We start from the raw sequence: 22,227 nt of genomic DNA, 5'->3' as shown, positions 1-22,227 counted from the left end.
GCAGAGCGCTCCAGGTCTCAACCTGGCTGGAAAGATTCAGGGATCTCTTTTCTCTCTGCATTTATTCTCTCCTACAAATTAGACATTCCTTTCTTTGCCTTCTTCCAAATCATGAGCGTGGTGACCAGGCCCCAGAGGAAGAGGCAGCCTTCCCACTGCAGACCCCCACTCCATTCATCCATACGCCTCAAGAGGGTCCGTCCCACTGGTGACCACTCCTGGTCCCACTTTCCATCCACACCCCAGGAAGGCGTGGGCAGCCCCTGCAGGTGCCTGGCCAACTTACATTACGTCTGCAGCTTCCCCTGAGCCACCAGAGCAGTGACTACATCTTACTTAACAAATACTCATAGTGCACTGCCTGTGCCAGGCACACAAGTTAACGCATCTAATCCTCACGACGACCCAAAGGGAACCCACGTGGTGACAGCCCACCCTTCTCTCCACACTCCCAGTCCTGCCTGAGAATCCCATTTGGGTTTCTGCCCAGGACAGAGTACTCAAAATCCATTTCGGACCCTGCCCACCTCTCACACCCTCTTGTATACCTCCCATTCTCAGGATGACCACATAATTCATTGTCCAAACAGGCACACTTTGAGAGTGAAAAGAGCCACCATTAATAATTACACTAGGACCACAGGAGTGGACGGGGACTGTGCAGGTGAAGCTGGACACACAGCCGCCCTACTTCTACCACTTTGCAAAGACACAGAATAGGAGCGAGGCTCCGTCCGCTGGGCTCCTCCCCACGGCCCTGGCAGGACAGGCCTGGGGCACCCTGGATACTCTCTTGCCAGTTTGGGGCCTCGGGTCCTTCTGACCCAGTCTCTGTCCTGCTCTTCACCAAATAAAGGTTTAATTTGTGGCCAGAAGCACTGAAGGATCAAAGACGAGGGAGAACATAAATGGCCCCACAGAGCAGGAAGCCTGCGAGGCAGGGAAAATGACAGATCTGCATCCACATCCCGCTCTGTCCCTGTACACCATGTGGCCTTGAGCAAGACTCTTCTCTGAGCCTCAGTGTCCCATCTGTAAATGCAGACAATAATGCTAACCCACAGGGCTGCTCTAAGGAGTCAGTGCTATAAAAGGAACATTGGGAAAACTTGTTGCCCCCCTCTCTTGTGATCAGGGTGGCAGAAAAGGGGGTGTCAAGGGGAGAGAGGGTATGAGGCCACTGCAAAGAGCCCGGCTCCATATGGGTTTGTGTTTATTCAATACAGGCCCAGCGCCCAGCCCTTCCCCAGGGAAGTGCTGAGCTGGAGAATAAAATAAATAAAGGCCGCCGAGGTGAGTGTGGGCTGGGCTGGGGCCAGCCTAGGGTGAGGTGAGGGTGTACATGAAACATTGGCCCCAACCTCGGCTGTCCACCTGCGGCCCCCCACTCCCGGCAGGCTCCGGGGGCCAGCGGAGGTGCCCATGAGGAATGGGCCCTGGACTTCCTGCCATTTCCAACCCCTCTTTCTTTCTGCCCTCTCTCCTTCCTAAGGCAGGTCCAAAGACCAAGCTCTCCAACTGGCTGGGGAGGTGGGAAGGGGAGGTGGAGGGGGCCAGTGTCCAGGTCCCAGGCCATGGCCCCAGTGCCTTTCCTGGGCGGGAGCCCGGGTTCGCTGTGCTAGGACAGAGGAGCAGGGAGGCAGGCGCCCCAAGCCAGCAGGCCTTTATGCGCCACCCTGTTGTGCAGTGGCCCCACCCCTGCTCCCATGCTGCCGTCCTCCCACTCACCCTACCCCCCAGAGCTGCACCCCGAGGGGGCACTCAGGAGTCACACCAGCTTCCGCCCTTGTCCAGGGGCCCAGCAGCCCCTCGCGCATCCTTGGACGCCTCCCTGGCTGCCGTGTCCTCATCGTCATCTTCCTCCTCGTCCTCGCCGTCGGTGAACTCGTCCTGGCCGAGGCCGTAGGCCAGCGTGGTGTGGGCCAGGTCCACCTCGATGGGGAAGACGTCGGCATCACGCAGCACCGCGTAGCAGTCGTTGTAGTACTTGGACATGGTGGACACGAAGCGCTGCAGCTGGAACACGATGTCCTGGACTGGGGCAGGAGGGCGGCAGACAGGAGTCAGCGGGCCGGGGCTGCCTGCGTGTGGAGGAGACCCTCCATGCTTGCCTAGGCCCGCCTGCCTCCTCCGGGTTTCCCCTCATGCCCCAGGAGGGGGCAAGGCCAGGGCTATCCGGCCTTACACAGAACCCAGCCTCCCAGCTCCCAGGTCAGGGAGTGGAGGAGCCCTGCCAGGGTGGGGGGATGGTGGACTACACCCCAAGGAGCCCACGGGGCATGGCCAGTCCCACCCAGGCCAGGCTTCGGGAAGCTGTTGCCAGAGTTTTCCACTTTAGGTCCGACTCAGAGCTCTGCTGTGGGCTGGTATTGGGGACCTCGGGGAAGTACTGTACCTCTCTGGGCCGTGGTTTTTCCAGCTCTGAAATGGGGAGAAGATGGTTCCTACCGGACCATACTGAGGTGATACAGGGGTTGCCTGAGGCAGGGTGCCCCACGGGCCCCAGTGCCTGCCACGCCCCTCACCGTGCTTCTGATCCAGCAGCTCCATCTTCTCCAGCACATCCTTGCGCATCTGGGAGAAGCGGGCGCGGGCCTCCTGGCGGCAGCGCAGTATCAGGCGGTACTCGTAGTTGCCTGTGCTCACGCGGTACAGGGGCTCCCCTAGGGCCTGGGGCAGGGAGCAGCACATCAGGGACCCGGGGCGGCGCGGGGAGCCTGCTCTGGGGCAGCTGGGGGCGGAGGCAGGAAGCTCATACCCCTGCACCACACCGCACTCTTCAAAGCTCCCATGGTTCCCCATTTCTGAGATGTCAGCTATTGCTAGAAGCACTTAATAATAACTTTGTGAAAAACACAAAAAAACCACTAACCCCTTGCTGCATTAAACAAATGAACGTTTAGTCATAGATGGACCCTGATACCAAAAATGTTAAAGAAGTAAAAGTGCCTCTTAGGAGTTAAGAGAGTCAGTTTTCCCCTGCAAGAGCCTCACAAAGTCTGGGGCGGGCGGCAGCTGGTCTGGGGGCAGGCACTGGGAGTGGTCCCATAGCAAGCTGACCAGCACTCTAAGGCCCAGAGGGGCCGGGGCTGGGGGTGGATAGCCCCACATCTCCAGAAACAAGAGCCTGGCCAAGCCCCTCAGGTCTTTTTGGGGGTTGTCCTGATGCACCTGGTGTCCCCAGCACATTCTTGGGGCTGGTAGGGGAAGGTCTGTACATCCCAAGCCTTTCCAATACCAGGGCCACGATCCTGCCCACCGGTGGCACTCACAATGCAGCTGTATTCCTCGTCGTCCATCTCCTTCACCTTCAGGCAGTACGACTGTGTGGGACAGGTGAGGCCACACTGTCAGAGTGGCTGCACCACCTGGACCCCCACCCCCCGATGTCCCCAGTTCCTCCTATGCCATGCTGTACCACTGAGCTACCCAGAGGAGCAGCTATGCCAGGCCTCATGGGCCCTGCGTACCCTCAGCTGGGATGGGCTCAGACGCATCAGGGAGAGGTGGGCACCTCACTCGGACTGGCCCTTGCTCAGGAGGCTCAGGTGGCTGCAAGGACACTCATCTAGGAGAAAAGAGCCTGACAGACAGCCCAGGATTTACTACACTCAAGTCCCAAGAGATGCTCTGGGAAAAAAAGGGTTCCATGGTCCAAAGAGCTGGGGAAGGCCCTGGAAGGCCCAGGTCGCACATGGGCCTAATCAAAGGCTCTGAGAAGTCCTGAAGCAAAGGACCTTGGCTTGGTTGGTGGAGTATTTTTTCCTCAACTCCTTTGACCACAGAATTATTATTTGAACATAAAACTCATTAGCATTCCTTGGCACCCACTTTATAACCACTGACCTAGTCTAACTCATTGTTAAAAGTGACCAAAAAATTCCCATGGGGTCAGAGTGGTCCAGAGTGAGGGCTCTGCCCACCCCAGGCTCCCAGGGGCTGCTCTGAGCCCGAGTCCCCAGCACCTCCCCAGGCCCCTGGTCTCACATCCTCAATCAGATGTGACAGAGGTTCTGGCCCTGTCCTGCTGGCCATCATGTAGCTGACGGAGAAAGGGCAAATCTCCAGGTGGGTTCTTACCCCAGCAGGCTGGGCCCACCACCTCACCTACCCCAGAAGCTGGAGACCACTCACCAGGTACTCAAACTTCACGTCCAGGTACTTCTTGATGGTGAGGCGAGTGTCTGGGATGGCTTTGTTGAGGTACGTGTTCAGGTCTGTCAGCATCTGGAAGGGGAGGAGGGGCAGATGCTCAGGACCCCACGGGCAGGGGGGTCAGGCTGGCCAGGGTGACAAGGAATGGCCTGATGTGTCAATCCTTCTAATGGACTCAGTGTCAGAGCCAAAGGATGCTCCCAGACAGCCCTGTCCATTCAAGGATGAGAAGACAGGCTAGGCCCAGGGCAAGCTGAGGCTCTGGTGGAGCCAGGGCCAGAAACCAGCCTGGAGGGCAACACTGAGGCCAAGGGGGCGGAGTCACTTACCCACGGTCAGCTGTGTAGGTGACCATGCCAGACCCTGCACCTAGGTGCTCCGACTCCAGAACGGGACCCTTTCTGCTCGCCACACTGTCACCTCTCTACCCTCACATGCTGACACACACACGCTCGACATGACCTACCGGCTTGATGGTTTTCAGCAGCCGAATGCCAAACTTCTCAATGCTGCGGTGGGCGTCGGCAAACTTCACGAAAGCCTCACTCGCAGCTGGCTGGGGCTCCCGCACCCCGATCACGGAGAACACGTCCCCAAAGGCTGCATGACAAGTTTGTGCTGAAGGCAGCCCCTACTTGCCCCCTTAACGGAGAAGCCAGGGATTTGCTGGGGATAAGCAATGCGAGGGGCGTGGCAGGCTGGAGGCCAAGGTCTGCCTGAGGTCTACAACCCTAGGGAGGTGGGTCTACATCTCAAGAAAGGTGGGTCTATACCCCTGAGTGTTGGATCTAAATCCCCAAGAAAGCTGAGTCTATACCCGAGGGAACTGGCCCTCATTCCCCAAAGTGCCCGGACCATGAGAAGGCTGGGCCCAGGCTGGAGGAGGTGCAGCTGTCTGAGGGCCAAGCACTGGGCTGGGAATCTGGTCCTAAGGCCAACCCCGTCCCTAAGGAGCTACATGACCATTTTTTCTGTCTGGGCTTTGTTTTCTCAACCATAAAATGGGGTGAACTGTAGCTGCCCCGCACAGCTAACAAACTTATAGGAAATGAGATCATGAATACGGAAGGGCCTTATGCATTATAAACACCAGTACAAATAGACGGGACAGGACCCAGACCAGTGACAGTGCCCCGCAGGAGACTAGCTGGTCCAGATGCTCCCCACTGGTCCCATTATTGCTACAACCCAGCACTGAGACATGTGCAGCCCAAACCTGGCCTGAGGTCAGATGCCGTGTGTCTGCCTGAGCATGGGCAAGAGAGAGGCCCTGGGGAGGAGCTTGGCTGCACCCTCACTGTATGGGGGTGGGTGGGTGCTGAGCCCAGAAAGGGTCAAGGGTTTTTTCAGGGTCACAAAGAAGGTTTGGGGCATCCTTACCCCGGTGCGTCTGAGACAGCTCATAAAAGGCCCGTAGGAGATTCTTGGTGTGTTCTGTCATCCCTGTGGGAGAGACCCAACCAAGGGAGATGGGGGCACACGGTGGGGACCACGCTGGCCCAGGACACAGCCTCCAGCCACCCACCCCACCCGAGGCTCTCAATGTTCCTGGGGTTCAGACCTTTCCCACAGCCTCACTAGGGCCCAGGGTTGAAGGCTCAGCCAGCCCCGACCCCACCCATGACCAGCCCCCATCAGACAGGGGAGCCAGGACTTCACAGGAGCAGAAGGTGAACAAAGCCTCCCCTGGGCTTTACCTCTGGGACAGTGTGATTCTGGGGGTTCTCACTAGGTTTACACATGCCATTATTTGATTTGTATGGGCATGTAAGTACTTTTATAATCAAAAAAGTATGCATTAAGATTTTTTTCGTTAAGAGTTTTTAACAGCCCTGGTCCTAGAACTGTGTAGGCGGGGATTCCTGCCCCATTGTCACCACCTTGTGCTCTAGAGCTCCACCCCAGGGTACAGCCAGCGCAGAGCACTTCCCAGACTGGAATCACCACCCCTCCACCCCCCCACCCAGAGGGTGCGCCTGCCCACCTTTATACAGCTCGGCGGTCCGCTCCAGCTCCTCAAGCCTCTTGACAAGCCCATCTGTGAGGATCAGAGAGCCGCGGGGTGAGGGGAGAGATTCAGGGGCCCACTCGGGAGGGGCAAGGTGGCCCCCAGAGGAGAACCAGGAGCAGCAGAGAATGGGGACCCAGGGAGGGGGATCTGGCACCAGGGGGGCAGCTGGGCTCAGGCGTGTTCTGTAAAGAGCCCAGCACAGCCAGACAAGAGGCAAGTGGAGGGCGGACAGGATGTCCCCTCAGGACGCTCCTGACATGAGCACCACCCCAGCAGGCTGGGGCACTCCAAAGGTGCAGAAAGATGACAATGATGCAGGTACTTCCAAAGGTCATGAGCGAAAAACGGTTGGGCCCTCCCCACGGCCAAACCCATGGGTGGCTCCACAGTCAGCAGAAGGCAAGCCCCCGCCTAGTGGTCAAGGCCCCTGTTCTTTTAACACAAACCCTGCCAACGGCCAAGGAGCGAGGCAGTGAGAGATGAGAAGGAGACAGATACAAGAACTCCAGCGCAGGCTCAGGGCAGCCCTCCCACCGCACGACGGATCAGAAGGGAGAATGATCTGGGGAGGGGACAGAAATTCTGGAAAAGCTCCAAGGACGAGCTCACATTGGAGCAGGCCTTGGTGAGTGTCTTCATTTGCTCAACAGGTGTCTCTCCAGCATCCACTGTGCGCCTGACCCCATGTGAGACCCAGGAATGACTGTGGTGAATGAAATCTGAGTTGTGCCCTCAAGGCTTATAGTCCAGCAGTGACAGTAGCCAGGCCATGACTGGCAGACAGCTGGGCTTTAAGGTGAGGGGTGGAGGCAGCTGCCTCACCTCAAGGGCTCAAAATGGGAGCAAGTGGATTGCCAGGGATGGGCCCTGGCATTCCAGATTAGGGCAGGGCAGGGTGCCCACCAGCAGTGAGCACCACCATCCTTCCACTCCCACATCCCCATCAGGAGCACCAGCAGCAACTGCAGGGCAAGACCCATGTCGGTGGCTTCCTTGCCCGGGCCTCCCAGGGCAGGGCCTGGCCTCCCTGAGTTCCCTCCACATAGCTCAGTCCTTCCTCCATATGAGCCTCTGCGGCAGAGACTACTTCCCTTATCTTACAGAGAAAACCGAGGGACAGAGAGGTAAAGGAACTTGCCTAAAGGCACACAGCAAGGGCTATCCAGGTGGAGGTGCCCTCTGCCCCCCAGGCTCCTTTGCTGACCGGGGCCAGGGTTTTGAGTGGCAAGAGAGTAGGGGAATAGCAAAAGCCAGATCTGGGCCTTTCTCTGGGCAGAGAAGATGGCCGTGTGTTGTGCTGTCAAAAAGGAAAGCTCAGACTCTGGGGGCTGGAAGGGAGCATCTCGGAGGCCTTCAGGAGGCTTCGGTCACCCGGCTGGCCTCCAGGCCCTGGCTCCCCAGAGCCCTGGCACCCGACCAGCCTGGCAGGGAAGGAGCCACGTAAGCGCCGTGCTGTTGTTTTTAGCTGGGTCATGGGACATCATGACAGCTTCAATTTTAGAAACCCTATTTAAGGCTGGGGAAATTGCAAGGTCTGGGGGAAAAAACACAACAACCAGTTCTAATTTCATCTCAACGCATGGTAACTACAGTAACAGGGATTTATAGACACCAAGAAGCTGGAAATAGCAGCCGCCACTTTTGTACACCATTTGGAACAAGCTGAGACCCCACCCCCACGTCCCAGCCAATAAAGCCCAGTGTGCCCAGCTGAGCCTCCAATTTATACAGGTATTTATATCTGTCCCCACATGTACACAGCGAAGTTGCTGCTATTTATAAACTCAGGCTGGTGATGGTAGGAGCAGACTGAGTGTTTCACTGCCCCCTCCTTCCCTGGAGAGAGGGTGTGTGCACACGCATGCGTGGGTGTGAATGTGCCTGTACGCCACCTCCAGCCTGGGCAGGAACTGCTGGGACAAGGGCAGCAGCGCCACCTTCTGGAGAGAAGCAGGGGCCAAGCGGGCTGCCGGGAGCTGAGTGCAGTGTGCGCTGGGGTGAGAAAGCAGGCTGGGAGCGGGGCACCGGGGCAGGGGCCGAGGCCTGGCTGTGGGAGAGCAGCTGGGGCAGTGGCGAAGGCACCAGCTCAGGGAGCCAGCAGGAGGCACCTCTCTCCACTGTGACTCTGTTTCCTCATCTACGACCTGAGCCTGTGAATCCCTGCTCGGAAGTGGGGACACTGGCTGTAAGATGCCTCAGCTGACCACTGTGGATGCCCTCTGGGAGATAGATAGGCCTCAGGGATACAAAGAGATGGTGAGTATTGGCCCCACAAGCAGAGGCCAGGCTCAGGTCAGAGGGCCCCATGTCGGCTTGGTGGGCAGCTGTGGTGCCCCTCCCCCTGGACGCCTAGGCCTGAGGCCCCTGTGACCAGAGGTGGGTGGGAGGAGGGGACTCACCATTGCACAGGATGGCCCGGCTCAGGCCCAGAGCATCTGCGGTCCCCGAACTCATGTTCTCTACCAGCCGGTGCTTCACCTTCTTCAACACTGGGACCAGGTGAGAAGGGGACTCAGTGAGGTGGAGTTTGGGGCCCCGGCCATCCCTGCACCCATCACCACTCACTGGGAATGACCCCAGGGGCAGAAGGGGCTGAACTGGGGTTTGGTGTGGGGGTGACTGAAGTGGGGAGTGTCCCAAACTGGGGTTCTGGCCCCCTGCCCTATTCACTGTCCACTTCAGAGAGGTGTTGAGAACCTGGAAGGTGAACATGTAAAGCACCTAACCAAGGGCCTGGCATTCGAAGTAGCTGCCGGCTACCACTGAGACCCCAGAGTTGCCCAGGTTTGATAGGGCCCTCAGGCCAACCAAAGAGAACCTCTTCTCCGTCTCTCTCACATCCAGGAGTGGAGGCACTGTCAATGACAACTGGCCTCAGGCTCCAGGCTCAGTTACTACACACACGGTCACATACCCAGTCCTTGGAAGGGGACTGGGATGGAACCCAAGGGTTTTAGAGGAAGAACCTTCAGGACAGACTCCATCTGCACTTAGCCTCTTTCCTTAAAAACTAGGAGGTGGCTCTGGCCCAAGAGCATAGGGAAAGGGTGCTGGACCCCAGAGATCTGCGTATGCATTTACCTAGGGGACACAGAGCCTCTCTGAGTCTCAGGCCTTGATCTGGAATGAGGTGGCTGGTCCAGAGGACCTCGAAGCTACTATCCAGCTCTTGAGTCTTGAAGCTTCTAAAGAACCAAGGCCTAGCTTCCCTAACAGAAGGCAATGTGTCTCTCTGCCCAAAACTGAGGTCCAATTCAGACCCTGAGCCTTCCTGGGAGCAAGTGGGTGGAAGAAAAGGCCAGGGCTGAGGGGAGGTGTGGAGGTGGGCAAAAGGTGCCAGGGCTGGGCCACCCTCCCTTTCAGAAGGATGAGGGGCTGGGCCTGGTGAGCTGGAAGGCTGGCCTAAAAAGGACAACCCAAGGGCAGCATGGACCCAGAAGAGGTGGCTGGGGAAAGGGGAAGAAACACAGGGCAGGGATAGGTTCCCGGGACCAGCCACAGGGAGAGAACTTTGAGTCTCCCCAGGCCCTTGGATTGGCTTGATCAGAAAAGTCCAGACCACAGCTGCTGGTGCATTGTCATAAAAAGGCCGAGCAGGGGCTTGTGGGGCCACCAGACACCACTGCTCCGGCCCAGCTTACCAATGTCCAGGGACATGCCCTGCTTGGGGTCCGCCTGCAGCTTGTTGTAGTGGATCGTCACCTCCCCCTGGAAAAGCAGAACAAATAGAGTTGTGACGGAGCCCCCCAGACCCCAAGTCCTTTTCCTGGGGAGGCCTGTTTGCCCTACAGTCTCTGGTCATGAGAGCATCCTGAGCCCTGGGAAAGGGCCCGAGTGGCTGTCAATTCAGCCCTGCCAGAACAGGGCCCTGCATGGTGACCAGTCTGCTCCCAGGTCCCTCCTTCTCTCACTATGAGCCAAGCCCCAGAGAATCAGCAGGGATAAGGACTGACATGGTCCCTGTTGTCACAGAGCTCACCGTCTGGCAGTCTCTGATGTCCTGTGCCCCAGCCAGACCAGGCACCCCTGCCTTCCCCCACACCACAGCCATACCCCAAACCCCTGCTACCTCATTTTTCTCACCATACGGAGTATCCTCTCCTGTGAGAGTATCCTCAAAATCATCCCCATCCTCAGGAGTCCCTCCATTCAGTCCACAAACATGTCTGAGTACCTTCTCTGTGCCTGCTGCTGGGACGCCAGAGAGCAGGTGCAGGGCAGCCCCAGCCCCCAGGGCCCGAGGCCAGCAAGGGAGGCCGATGCAAATGGGGAATTACACAAATCTTAGTCTAGTGACGGGAAGGGAGGTGCCGGCTTCTCCCCAGAAGCCTTCCCTGACCATGTGAGGCTACCACAGTTGCTCTTGTTCTTGAAATCCTAAGACCCTTGAACTTGGGACTGAATCCATTCAAGTACAACACAGGATTTCAAATTGAGTCCTGAAGGGAAATCAAAGTGACCCAATGCAGTCAGTCAGGGGTAGATGCAAAAGGTTCTCAGGCTGCAGCGCAGGGTCCTCAGGGACCACCACCGAGAGCAGCTGAGGGTAACGGAAGGAGCACCGCAGTGGGAGTCAGACCAGCTGTCAGATCACAAGCAAACCCTCCCCTCCCCTTGGGCACTGGCAAAACAGGGGCCATAACCCCTGGGGAGATCCCTGCGAACGGCAAGGCTGTGCACACACGAAGAGCTCCTGTCCTCATGGGCAACCTGAGGGGCTGGCATGAGATACACCTTGGAAGATGAGGAGGATTCCGACGAGCAGAGATGGGGGGATGAGGAAGGGGATCCAGGCGGGGCACGTGCACCCCGGTTCTGTACCAGAATGAAACACATGGTCCACCACCTTCCGTGATGAGCTCCTCTGCCCAACAGGAAATGCCTGGGACAGTAAATTCCAGGCCAGGTGGAGCAGAAGAGGAGAATAAAGGGGAGAAGGTGGAAGCTGCTGGCCCTGGGCTAAGGTAAGAAAGAGGGACTGTAACGGATGCTGGTATCGGGCCCTTAAGACACAGAGGATGGATGGGAGGTGAGGAGAGGTTTGGATGGCTGAGGTGAGGGAGCTGAAACACTCGGCCAAGCTCAACGGACAGCTGGGACTCTTGACTCTCAGACTTTTAAACATCCTATGACTTTGCACCTCCTTCACTGTTTTGCTTTCCCAAGAATCACTAGCAGCAAAATCTCTAGGACATGGCAAAGGGGCTGCCTGCATCCGTGCGTGGCCGGGATGCTGCCTGCCATTCAGGAGAGATGGGGGCCCTGCGAGGAGAGGCCACGGCCTGGAGCAGTGGGGGCGGGGAGGGGAAGCAGGGAACAGGCAGTGTGTGATTGTGGTCTGCAGGACTGGGAGCTGCCCCAAGGCCCAGAAGAGTCCCTGGGGGGGTGTGAGCCCAGTGGACCCACTGCACTGAAAGTTCCCACAGGGATAGAGGTGGGGGCTCCCCTTTCCCTCTGACACCCTCCTGGGCCCCGCATGGCCCAGTGAACATCTCCCAGGTGTCTACCGACCTAGAGAGGTTCACCCTGGACTCCGAACTTCCACTGCAGCCCTGACAGGGGACACACTGGCTCACCCTAAGGTGTGGTTCCGAGTCTGACAGCTCTCCTGGGAGCTTGAGGACAGGGACCTTTTGGACTTGGTGCCCACTTTCGCACCCAGGCCCAGCCCAAGTCCTGGAGTATAATTAACATTTACTGAATGAACCCGGAAGAAACCGAGGGAGGCAGTGGTGTGACCCAGACCCTGATGCTCCCCAGAGGGGAGCTGTGAAAGGGCCAGTTCCCTTCCAGGCCTGCAGGGGCCTCTGGCAGGCTGGAGGTCTCAGAAGTGCCTCCGTGTTCCCACTCCCACAACAGCTCATACCTTCACCTCCTGAATCATCTTGGCCACCTCCACCTTAGTTTTTCCTTTGATTGATCTGCCATTGACACCGGTGATCTCATCGCCGGCTGCTACGGTGCCGTCCAGCGCTGCTGGGGTGTTGTCAAACACCTGTGGGTGCAAAAGGAGGGTGGAAGGGGGAGGAAAGGAGAACTGAGAAGAAACCTGCTGGGGCACAGTCATTCCCGCCACCCTAATCGGTACCCGGCTCTGTCCTGGGCTCTACCTCTATCTCTTAAGCGATGCTGGAGAAGGGCAGGGTAGAAAGTGCCTGAGCAGCCAGAAATGAATGACCTTGTGTTCTTGGGGGAGGGGAAGGAGGGCCAGAGGTAAATGTGACTGATGAGATCCTCCTTTTCTGATCTCAAATATACCAAACCTTATACGCCCATCAGAGTGTTTACTCCTCCAAAGCTATTTCTTTATAGATTTCCCCAACAATGCTGCTCTGTGCTGACTCGGAGCCCCAAAGCACCTCTTATCAGTTCCTGCACTTACTCTCCATCCCCAAGGAGCAAGGGACCCACCGCCCACTGCACATGTAAGCCCCTTCCCCCAAGGTGACTCCTTCCACGGGGTCTGCCCTCACTGGCTGAGTGAGGTCGATGTGTCTGACAAAGGATAGATGTGTGGGGGAACGCTCAGGGCAAGGGAAGAACTGTCTACACAAGTGTGTGCAGAGGTGGAACAAGAATACAGAAGTTACACCAAGAAAGCTGACTTCTGGAAACATCCTTAGTGGGGTGGAAGGCAAGGTATAGAAAGTAAGGGGATGGACTCAAGTCCAGGCTCCCTCCTCACCCACACAGCCCTCCATACTCTGTCTCTGGGGAAGACAGAGGTTTATTCCTCAGAGAAGCCCCCAACTCTGGGGCCCAGGGACGAGGGAGGTGGGGGTGAAGCACTGGACAGAAGCGGTTAAGGGTTTGGAGCTGTTTACACATTGAACAATGAGTCCCACAGCCCCTTAACCCCTGTAAGCCCCCAGACCGCCAGCAACCAGGCTCACCACCCTTACCCTCAGGAGCCTAGAGGGAGGACCTGGCCCAGAATGGCTCCAGAGGAAAGGCCTCTCTGTGTGAAAGCCCCACAGTGGAACCCACCAGGTGACAGGGCCAGGACACAGAACTTAAAAGCACTGAGGTAACTGTGAGGGCTCATGCTTAAATGTAAAGACAGATAAGAAATACTGGGCCCTTGAAAAAGCACCCCATGTGGAAAACACCAAACATTCAAAGAGAAAAAAGGAACTACAGGAAACAGCAACGAAGCAGGAACAACACAAAAACAAAAAGAAAACCATAATGAACATCTTCACAGTGATTTGAAAGACAAGAATAGGATGATGCAAAAGGATCAATTCGAAAACAGGAGAGACCTCTTAGAGATGCAGAACATAATTGAAATTTAAAGTGCCACAGCAGCTTTGGGAACTCAGCAGAGGAAAGTGGAAAAGAGACTGACAACCAGAAGAAAAGAAAAAGAGTATTAGAAGGTCAATTCAGGAAGCCCAGCATTTAACCAATCAGAGTTCCACAGGAGGGAACAGAGAACACAGCGACCAGGACATCATCAGAGATCACACGTGAGACTTTCACAGAAGAGAAAACACGGGGTTCCCCGATGAATCTGCCCTTTGAGGCTCCAGCACAACAGACAGAGAAAGGCTCATGCCAAGACACTTCAGAAAGCCAGGGACAAAAAGAAGTGCCTAAGAGTCTTGACAGATCAAGAATGACACTACAAATAAAAGATCACAAGTAGGACTGACATCATCAGACATGACAACGCTGCTACTGGCAAAAGACAATGAAATGATGCCACCAAATTTCTAAATGGAAATGATTTTCAAAGTTGACAGTCATTCTTAAATTTGATCCACTCAGGTATCAACTGAAAGAAACATGAGAATAACAACAAAAAGACAAAATAATGGCATTTTCAGAGATACAAGGTCTCAAAAAATTTACCTCCTCCCACGCAGCCTTTCTCAGAAAGCTACAGAAGATGGGCTTCCACCAAGATGGGGGGGTAAGACAAGAGAGAGGGATCCTGGAGATGGGGGAATCCAGTGGAGGAGAGGGCAGGGGAGGTTCAAAGAGGAAAGACTACAGAAGGGTGGGGACAGAAAGATGATGGGAAATGTCTGACTGAGGAAAATGAACTTAAAATACAAGGAGAATGCAAATGGAAAAAACAACAAATTACTCAAAAAAAAAAAAAAATGGGCGGGGAAGAATTGAGTTAGAAGAAACACAGGCTCCTCAAAAAATTAAACAGAGTAATCATATGACCCAGCAATTCCACCCCAAAAGAAATGGAAGCACATGTCCAGAGAAACTGTACCTGCATGTTTACAACAGTGTTATTATTCATACCAGCCAAAAGGATACAAACAACCCAAATGTCCATCAACAGATGAGTGAATAAACAAATGGTGGTCTAGCCATACAATGGAATGCTATTCAGCCAGAAACAGAGTGAAGTATTGAAACCAGCTGTAACCTGAATGAACTTCAACAAGAAGTGATTACTCAAAGGGCATGAGCTGTTCTTCTGGGGTGATGAGAAAGTTCTGAAACTAAAGAGAGGTGGTGGCTGCTTTTAGTGAATGCACTAAATGCCACTGAATTGTATACTTTAAAACGCTAATTGTATGTTATGTGAATTTCACAATAAAAATACTTGTTTAAAAGCACAGCCACAGTAGAGTGTTAAGCTCAGTGTGCAAAACAGCATGTTACCATTCTAGAGTTCTCTGAGGGTGGCGTCTGCTTTCTTGCTAAGAAATAAGAAAGTTTTCTTATCTTTTCTTGATCAGAAATCTCTAAAAACAAACAAACAAAACATAAATACAAAACAAACAGACTCATAGACATAGAATACAAACTTGTAGTTGCCAAGGGAGTGGGGGGTGGGAAGGGACAGACTGGGATTTATAAAATGCAGAATAGATAAACAAGATTATACTCTATAGCACAGGGAAAAATATACAAGATCTTGTGGTAGCTCGTAGCGAAAAAAAAAAAGTGACAATGAATATATACATGTTTATGTATGACTGAAAAATTGTGCTTCACACTAGAATTTGACACAACATTGTAAAACAACTATAACTCAATAAAAAAATGTTAAAAATAAAAAAGAAAGAAAGAAAGAAATTTCTAGTGCCTATAGAAGAGCCTGTCCAGGCCCTCAGAAAATATTTCCCCAATATATCTGTTGCACTGATATTGATTTAACCAAAATTTACAAGATAACTATGTAGGGAAGATGGAGTGAGAGGAGGCTGAGTGGTTTCAGAATAAAGCTAAATTCTCATCTCCTGGACTGAGGAAAGCTGACAGATGCTTGCAAGCAATAGATCAAGAAAACAGGATAAGCATCTTACTGAGAAAAATGAGAGCTCATACGTGAATAAACAGCCAAAAGGGTAGAAAGCAGCGTTGCTGCTGGGACTGGGGTGGGGGTAGGGTGGGGGAAGGGCGGTGAGAAAGGGTAGAGCAATGGACTGCTTATTTGACACTGACTTTTTAGTACCCCTGACTTGTTCAAAGCACAGCAGACAGTCTTTGCTAAAAGTAAAATTTAATTTTTAAAACTCAATTCTAGGGGTGAGGGTATAGCTCAGTGGTAGAGTATGTGCTTAGAATGCACAAGGTCCTGGGTTCAATCCCCAGTACCTCCATTAAAAAAAAAATAAATAAACCTAATTATCTGCCCCCCAAAAAATATTAAAAATAAAATTTTTTTAAATTTTAAAAAAATTAAAAAACAATCAATTCGATTATTTTATAATTGCAATTTATACCGCAAACCTGGTCCCTAGCAGGTGGGGTAGGGGAGGTGGCAGGAGGGGCTGAGCAGACAGAAGCCTGGAGGAGGCCTCGCTAACACTTCCTGGGTCAGAGGAGGCCAAAAAGCTCACAAAGGCCACACCCTGAGCAAGCAAGACTAGACCCAGGGAATCTGTCTTCAAGGCCTTAGAAGTGACTCTTTTGTAAGATCCTCAGAGAGGCTGCAATTTCTCATCTGCCACCAATGGCTACTAAGCTGAGAAGGTTAGAACAGGGTAAAAATCTAGGTCAAGTTTATGTCTGAGGTGGCAGGCTTCCTTCCAAAGCTACAGAAAGATCGCCAACTCCAACCAGCCATATAGTAAAGGAGGCTGGTCCCCACTCCTGAGTCAAGGCTGACAGAGTATCGCCAGGGCAGCCTCCTCTATAAGGAGCACAGAATTGGTCAGTACCACTGGCAGGTCATCTGGGAAAGTGAACTGCAGTAAAAACAATAGCTGCTGCTATTGAGTGACTGATGCTTAAGGGCTGGGCCTTGTGTTATGTCACTTTGTTTAATCTCCACAACAACCCAAAGATGCTCAGATCTCCATATTTTACATCCCCACTTTCCAGGGGAGGAAACTGAGGCCAGAGAGGTTAAGTAACTTGTTAACAAGCTGGGAAGCTTGCATTTGAAGTTAGGCCATTATCATTTCACAGTCTTTTAGTCTTTCCACTACACTTCACTTGTGAGAGTATGGAAGGCTGACAGTTTTGTTGACTCATTGAGGACATTTCTATTGAAGGTCCACTATATGCCAGGCATTGTACTCGGTGCTGACTGCAGTGAAAAGCAAACCGAGATCCTGCCCTCACAGTGCAGAGAGTCTGGAAAACCAGCTACTTACAGAACTAACGAGCAAATCCATTAGTACAGACAGTGAGGGTAGACCTACTGAGAGGGGTATCTGGGAGGTCTCTCTGAAGAGGTCAGACCTCAAGAATGAAAAGGAGCCAGCCGTGCAGAGTGGAGAAATAAACTTTTGACATGCCCAAGTTGGGAGGTGGCTCGCCCCCTCCAGCACCTCCCTCCCACCTCCAAAGCACTCAGTACCTGGACAATGTACAGGCAGGGACAGTACTGGGCTCCTCCTCCAATGCTGATCCCAATCAGGTTCTGGGCATCCTTCTGCAGGGTCACCTTCCCAGGCACAGTAGGGATTCCACTAGAGAAAAGCATGTGAGGCTGAGTCTCCTGGAGGAGGGATGACTGGAGGAGACAGGGACCGGGATAGGCCCTCCAAAACCCCCAAGAGGCTCCCAATGCTGCAAGCCTTTTCTCTTTCTCACTTGGCCCATAAGACAGCATTTTGTGCTGGAACACACAGAGCACTCGGAGTCATGCCGATGAAGGATCAAATCCCAACTCTGCCATTTATCAGCTGTGGGACTTGGATGAGTAAGTCACCCTCTCTGCATCTCAGTCTCCTCATTCGTAAAATGGCTACTTTATTAAGGTTCTTGTAAGAAAGTACACAGAAGGCACTTAACGCCAACATAGCCCAGAGCAGGAAATCCAAAAAAATAGGTCCCCCTTCCCTTTCCTTCATTCTGTCTCTAAGATCTGAGTCAGACTCTGTCCTTGTCACCTTCTCAGGCAAATATGTAACAGTATGGTCACCTCCTCCAGAAGCCCTCTCCTGTTAAACTATCCATCACCCATCTCTCAGTTGCTGTACTCAATTACCTCTCAGTTTTCACTATAAATTAGCATTTATGTATGTTTTGTGGTAGTCTCATTTATTCTATTATTCACTCGACAAACAACCTACTGATGTGGAACACCATACTGAGTGCTGAGGACATGGAAAGGCACTGGACCCAGTCCTTGCTCTGAGGGAGGATATATTCTAATAAGGAGACTAACTTAATTTTTGAAAATCTGTCCACTAATCATCTGTGCTGGGGAGGAAGTTATGTTTATAATATTCATATTCATCTGTCAAAACATGGCTCAGCTGCCACCTCCTCTGTGAAGCCTTCCCTGAACACCCCAGCAGAGGCACTGCTCTGTCTGCTCTGCTCTCCTTGTAGCCTGGTCATTCTCCATTAGCGCCCTTATGGCCCTGCATTGCAATTATGCCTCAAAGTGTCCACAGCCCCCTACAGATGGTAAGCTCCTAGAAGGGCAGGATTCATTTGTGCTACAGTACAACACCTAATCCCCCGCTGAAAAGCAAGGGTCTGTGGAACTGGGAAGTCCAGGGACCTGAGGGACCTGGGGCTCCTGCACTCCTGGGACTTGAGGTAACAAAATACTCACAGTTTATCTTCTTCGATGTCATAATCCAAGTCTGCAAACATGGTTCCGAGAGTTTCGGTGGGCTGGCTAACTGCCCAGCTCGGCAGGGGTATGGGGAACTGTATCCGGGAGAGAAAAGAGTTCACGGTTTAGGGAACCAAAGTGCCGAAATGCCAACCCCAACCCCGGCGATCTGGGAAAGCCCCCCCCCCCACTTCTCCTTTGGACAGATAGGGGTAGCCCCCGGGTTTGGGGCGTGGGGGGAGGTGATTCTTACTAGGTACAGTCGGGGATCCAGGCTAGGGCGAGGAGCTCAGATTCCAGAGCCCGCACCCACGGGTCTCCAGGCCCTTGGGAGCTGCCTCTGTCGCTCACCGGAAGCGTCGGTCCCACAGCCGGTCTGGGCCAGGCTGGCACCTGAACCCACCTGCCGGTCCACCTGCCGGCGGCCGCGACTGTCGCGTCACTTCCGGCGGGACGCGGAAGTCCCGCCTCCCCGCCCTGGGTATTTGCCCCGATCCCTGCAGGCGGCCTTTCCCTCCCTGACTCCCGGGGCTCCCAGAACCAGGAAAGAGAACAAGTATTGACGGAAGCTCCCCGTTAGCATGAAAAAGCGGAAACAGAGTAAAGGTCTGGACAGGCCGACGACGCTCAACCCGCCCCTTGCCCTGTGGCCGCCGCCATCTTGGTAAGGGCAGGGTTCTTCCCAGCTTCCTCAGCGGGACTCCGGGGACCAAGCAGCTGGGCCAGTTGCCGTGGCAACGGAAGCATCTTTAGGGAGACCTTCCGCAAGATTCAGTGAACTACAAACCCTGACACTTTCCCTTTCACATTTTCAGCAACCCGTCCTGGGGTGCTGTGACTCCTCTAATAGAATGACAGTGTCCGAGCTGCCAGCCTAATCTGAGTAGTGCAGACCAGGAAACTAAGTGCCAGAGAGAGCAAGAGATTTTGTCCAGAGCCACGCACGGTTGGTATAAGATCCAGATCTCGACCGTGAGACTCCTGCCTTCTACCCCAGTGCCCTTCTAACACCTGCACACCTGTGTTCAGTGGCTCTGCTATTAATGACAGATTGGATTCCCTTCCCTTAACTATACGTCCCTCCTTTCTCCAAATGCAAACTAAGAACATTGAAGCAGATGCTTCCTATGGTACTTGGTGAAAGACTCCTCACATCCCATCTCCTTCCTTAGTTCTGAGGAGCAGCTCCCCTGGGGTCCCACTGAGGGTCACAGCTCCCATGTACCTGAGGAAACGCCATCAGTGCTCCCCAGTCGAAGAGTCCAAATCTCCCCGCCAACCTCTGCTGCCACTGATATTGTGTAAAGTGGGTTCCCTGGAGATGGTTGGTGCTCCCAGAGCCCCAGATCTGGCATCTGCTTCATTATGACAGCATGGGTCCAGGCCTGCCCACCTTCCTCCCAAGGGTAGCAGAGGAAGGAGAGATGCAGAAGGATATTATCCACAAATCCCATGGCCTGATGGGAGCCCCACCCCACCCCTCCTTAGGGAGCTAATCCAAGTCTCAGCAGTTGTGCAGAATGCCACAAATAGCAATGCCTTTCTCAAGTACCCACTGCTCTGCAGTCCAGATCACTTTCACAGGATTTCAAAGTCCACCTTAACCCTGTGAGAGGAGAACACATATTGTCAGCCACATTGTGCAGGTAAGGAAACTGAGGCTCAGAGAGGCACTGCCCCTTGTCTCCCAGATGGTCAGTAGCAGAGCTAGGGCTGGAAATTCCAAGCCCTGTTTGCAGACCAGAATTTCGATTTTAAAAATCAGCAGTTTCCAGACCCAGATAATTTAACATGGACTGTGGTTCTTCCACCTCACAGTAGCCCTAGCTCATGCCCTGACTCTGCCATTTTATAGCTGGAGGATCTTGGACAAGGCACTACCTGACCCTAAGCTTTAAGTATCTGTAGCCTAGGGACAATGATTCTCCCAAAGGTACTTGTGAAGGTCAAGATAAAAAGGAGAAACAGGTGTGAGTGTGTTGTAAACAATTCACATGACACAGATGTCACTCAAGCCTCTTGACCCCCCAGCCCACTCCAGTCCCCTCTTCCCAGGTGAGGATGAGATGCCTAGATCCCTCTTTTGTTCCATGTCCTCTCCGTCTTCCACACCCAGCTCTAATCTATCTCTTTTAGGCAGCCTTACCAGACAATCCTGGCTCACAAATCTTGCTTTTTTTTTCCTGAGCTCCTAAAACAGTTGTTATTTGGCTCACTCACTTGGCAATCAATTATGCTGGGATGGCCCCAGCTCGAATCCAAGCTCTACTGTTTCAGACCTGGGGGTTCTTGAGCAAGTCGACCTTTGCCTCTGAGGTGGGTACCTGTAAAATGAGGATGATGATTCCCTCCAAAGATAGAAATTGTAAAGATGAAGATACAAAGGATAAACAGGTGTGAAAGTGCCTCCAGAGTGATTCACTTGGCACAAATATCAGAGGGTTTTATTATCATTCATCATTATAAACATTTTGCCCAACTGCTGCAGAGAGCAGGACCAATGGCACACTTAAAGGACCTAAGGATGCTCAGGCCCCTGCATCAGACTTGCCAGGGAAGTATCTCCCATGCAGACTCCTGGGCTGTGTCTCAGATCTATTAGATCAGAGTCTCCAGGAAAGGGGGGATCTTGGAGGCTGCATTTCACAAAGCACTGTGAGTGGCTTCAATACCTACTATAATTTGAGGACCACTGGGTCACAGGCTCAGAAGGTACAGTGTCTGTGTATTCTCAGGGTGGGCCCGTTCAGGTACACCAATGATTCTTGCCCGGGGGCCTCCCCATCCGGGAGGAACCAGAATGTTTTAGGGCCCAGAGGAGGGGCTTCTGCCCAGGTCAAAGGCCAGGGAAGGCTTCCTGGAGGAAACATCTCAGCTGAGCCCTGAAGGAGGTGCTGGTGGGACCCCGGCCAAGAAGACGGGCAAGGTGACCGAAGAAGAGGACATAGCTGGTGCAGGCGACAGTGGGTAAAGGCACTGTCCCCTGTCCTCAGAGAATCACAGTATGGCAGGGGACACAGGCAGCGAGGGCAATGACAGGCATGATGAGGCCACCACCAAATGCTGGCCGGACCACTGGAAGAACTACTCGCTGGCCCACTCCCCCTGCTCGAGTCCGTCCAGGCAGGCAGGTGACCCAACCAGGACACTGAAAGCTGTATGACCCCAGGCAAGTCCCAGCTGCTCTCTGGACGTAGGTTCCCTCCTAGTTTCCAACCCTGGGGCTCCTAGCCTCAGATTGAATCAAGAAAAGCTTACCCCCCTCAACCCCATATTCCTGGGGAAGTGCTGCCACCCAGTGGCCATTGGGAGAAAAACCTTCTGGGGCACCAGAGTTCCCTACCTTTTCCACTCCTGTCACTGTCACTGCCCCGCCTAGCTCAGGGCTCGCTGGGGAGACCACGAGTCTTTGTGGTCTGTAGGCGATGAGTGAGGCTGCTTTCATGCCTGCGGAGCTGTGCCTGACGTGCCCATCCCTCAGTGCTGCCCTGGCACGAGGCCTGACTCCTCACTGACTCACTGCTGGCATCACAGGCCCCTGTAAAGGTCAAGGAACCAGGGGTGGGTGGGTGGGTGGAATTCAGTTCAATTCATCATCAGCATAGAGATTTAGAGCATGAGTTTTAAAAGCAAACAGATAATAGCAGTAATACTAGCAGCCAACATGTAGTGAGCATTTCAACATCAGGGGACTAGAAAAGCGAGGTCCCGCCCTGCCAGAGCTCACGGGAGTGGGAGAGGCAGGCACTGACCCATTAACATCCTCCACTTCAGAGCATTTGGAAAGGCCCCCAAATAAAAGGGGAGCCCAGTGGGAAGAGGCATGGCCGCAGACTCATGGGAGCTATTGGGTGGACTGGACAGAGCACTGGCTCCGTGGCAGCTGTGTGACCCTGGAAACCTCCCTTGGCCTCTCTGAGCTTTGGTCTCTGTGGGTAAAATGGGTATCCTAAGAGCCCGAGAATTGATTTTAAATTTAAGTCAGACCTCTACCCTCCCTGCCCAAACCCCTCCAGCATCTTCCCTGCACACGCAGGATAACCCCCAGGTCCTGACCTACAGATCGGGGCCC

The 22,227-nt window shown here is 53.7% G+C and overlaps 1 protein-coding gene, 1 long non-coding RNA gene and 1 other non-coding gene across 7 annotated transcripts; 2 read left to right on the top strand and 1 right to left on the bottom strand.

Moving 5' to 3' along the window:
* Positions 1-596: 596 nt before the first annotated feature.
* Positions 597-18,810, bottom strand: PICK1 (protein interacting with PRKCA 1). 5 transcript variants are annotated; one of them, XM_032492229.1, is made up of 13 exons: positions 18,507-18,805; positions 18,153-18,250; positions 16,944-17,055; positions 12,033-12,161; positions 9,808-9,874; positions 8,566-8,655; positions 6,140-6,193; positions 5,536-5,598; positions 4,622-4,755; positions 4,135-4,227; positions 3,273-3,323; positions 2,526-2,670; positions 597-2,036 (listed from the first exon to the last, which is right to left on the bottom strand). In XM_032492229.1, exons 2-13 carry the CDS (start codon positions 18,191-18,193, stop codon positions 1,762-1,764), a joined length of 1,254 nt encoding a protein of 417 aa, XP_032348120.1. In that variant the 5' UTR covers positions 18,194-18,250; positions 18,507-18,805; the 3' UTR covers positions 597-1,761. The 5 variants fall into 5 exon arrangements, with proteins under 5 accessions (XP_032348120.1, XP_032348121.1, XP_032348123.1 ...); XM_032492230.1 differs by having other exon boundaries at positions 18,559-18,805; XM_032492228.1 differs by having other exon boundaries at positions 1,192-2,036; positions 18,409-18,804.
* On the top strand, positions 7,842-14,293 carry LOC116667518. Its single transcript, XR_004324328.1, has 2 exons — positions 7,842-8,422; positions 11,042-14,293. It is a non-coding gene; the product is annotated as an uncharacterized LOC116667518 (long non-coding RNA).
* On the top strand, positions 15,667-15,738 carry TRNAS-AGA. Its single transcript has one exon. It is a non-coding gene; the product is annotated as a tRNA-Ser (tRNA).
* Positions 18,811-22,227: the final 3,417 nt, after the last annotated feature.

This window comes from Camelus ferus, chromosome 12 (genome assembly GCF_009834535.1).
Source record: "Camelus ferus isolate YT-003-E chromosome 12, BCGSAC_Cfer_1.0, whole genome shotgun sequence".
NCBI classification, from domain to species: Eukaryota; Metazoa; Chordata; class Mammalia; order Artiodactyla; family Camelidae; genus Camelus; species Camelus ferus.
This window is presented reverse-complemented; position numbering and strand designations above follow the sequence as displayed.

Bases quoted from the DNA above. Each gene is read 5' to 3' on its own strand.
- PICK1 (XM_032492229.1), bottom strand. From the start codon at position 18,193: ATGTTTGCAGACTTGGATTATGACATCGAAGAAGATAAACT. The intron at 12,162-16,943 runs GTACTGAGTGCT...TTGCACCCACAG, and splicing joins CCTGCCTGTACATTGTCCAG to GTGTTTGACAACACCCCAGC. The intron at 8,656-9,807 runs GTAAGCTGGGCC...ACCTGGTCCCAG, and splicing joins GGGCATGTCCCTGGACATTG to TGTTGAAGAAGGTGAAGCAC.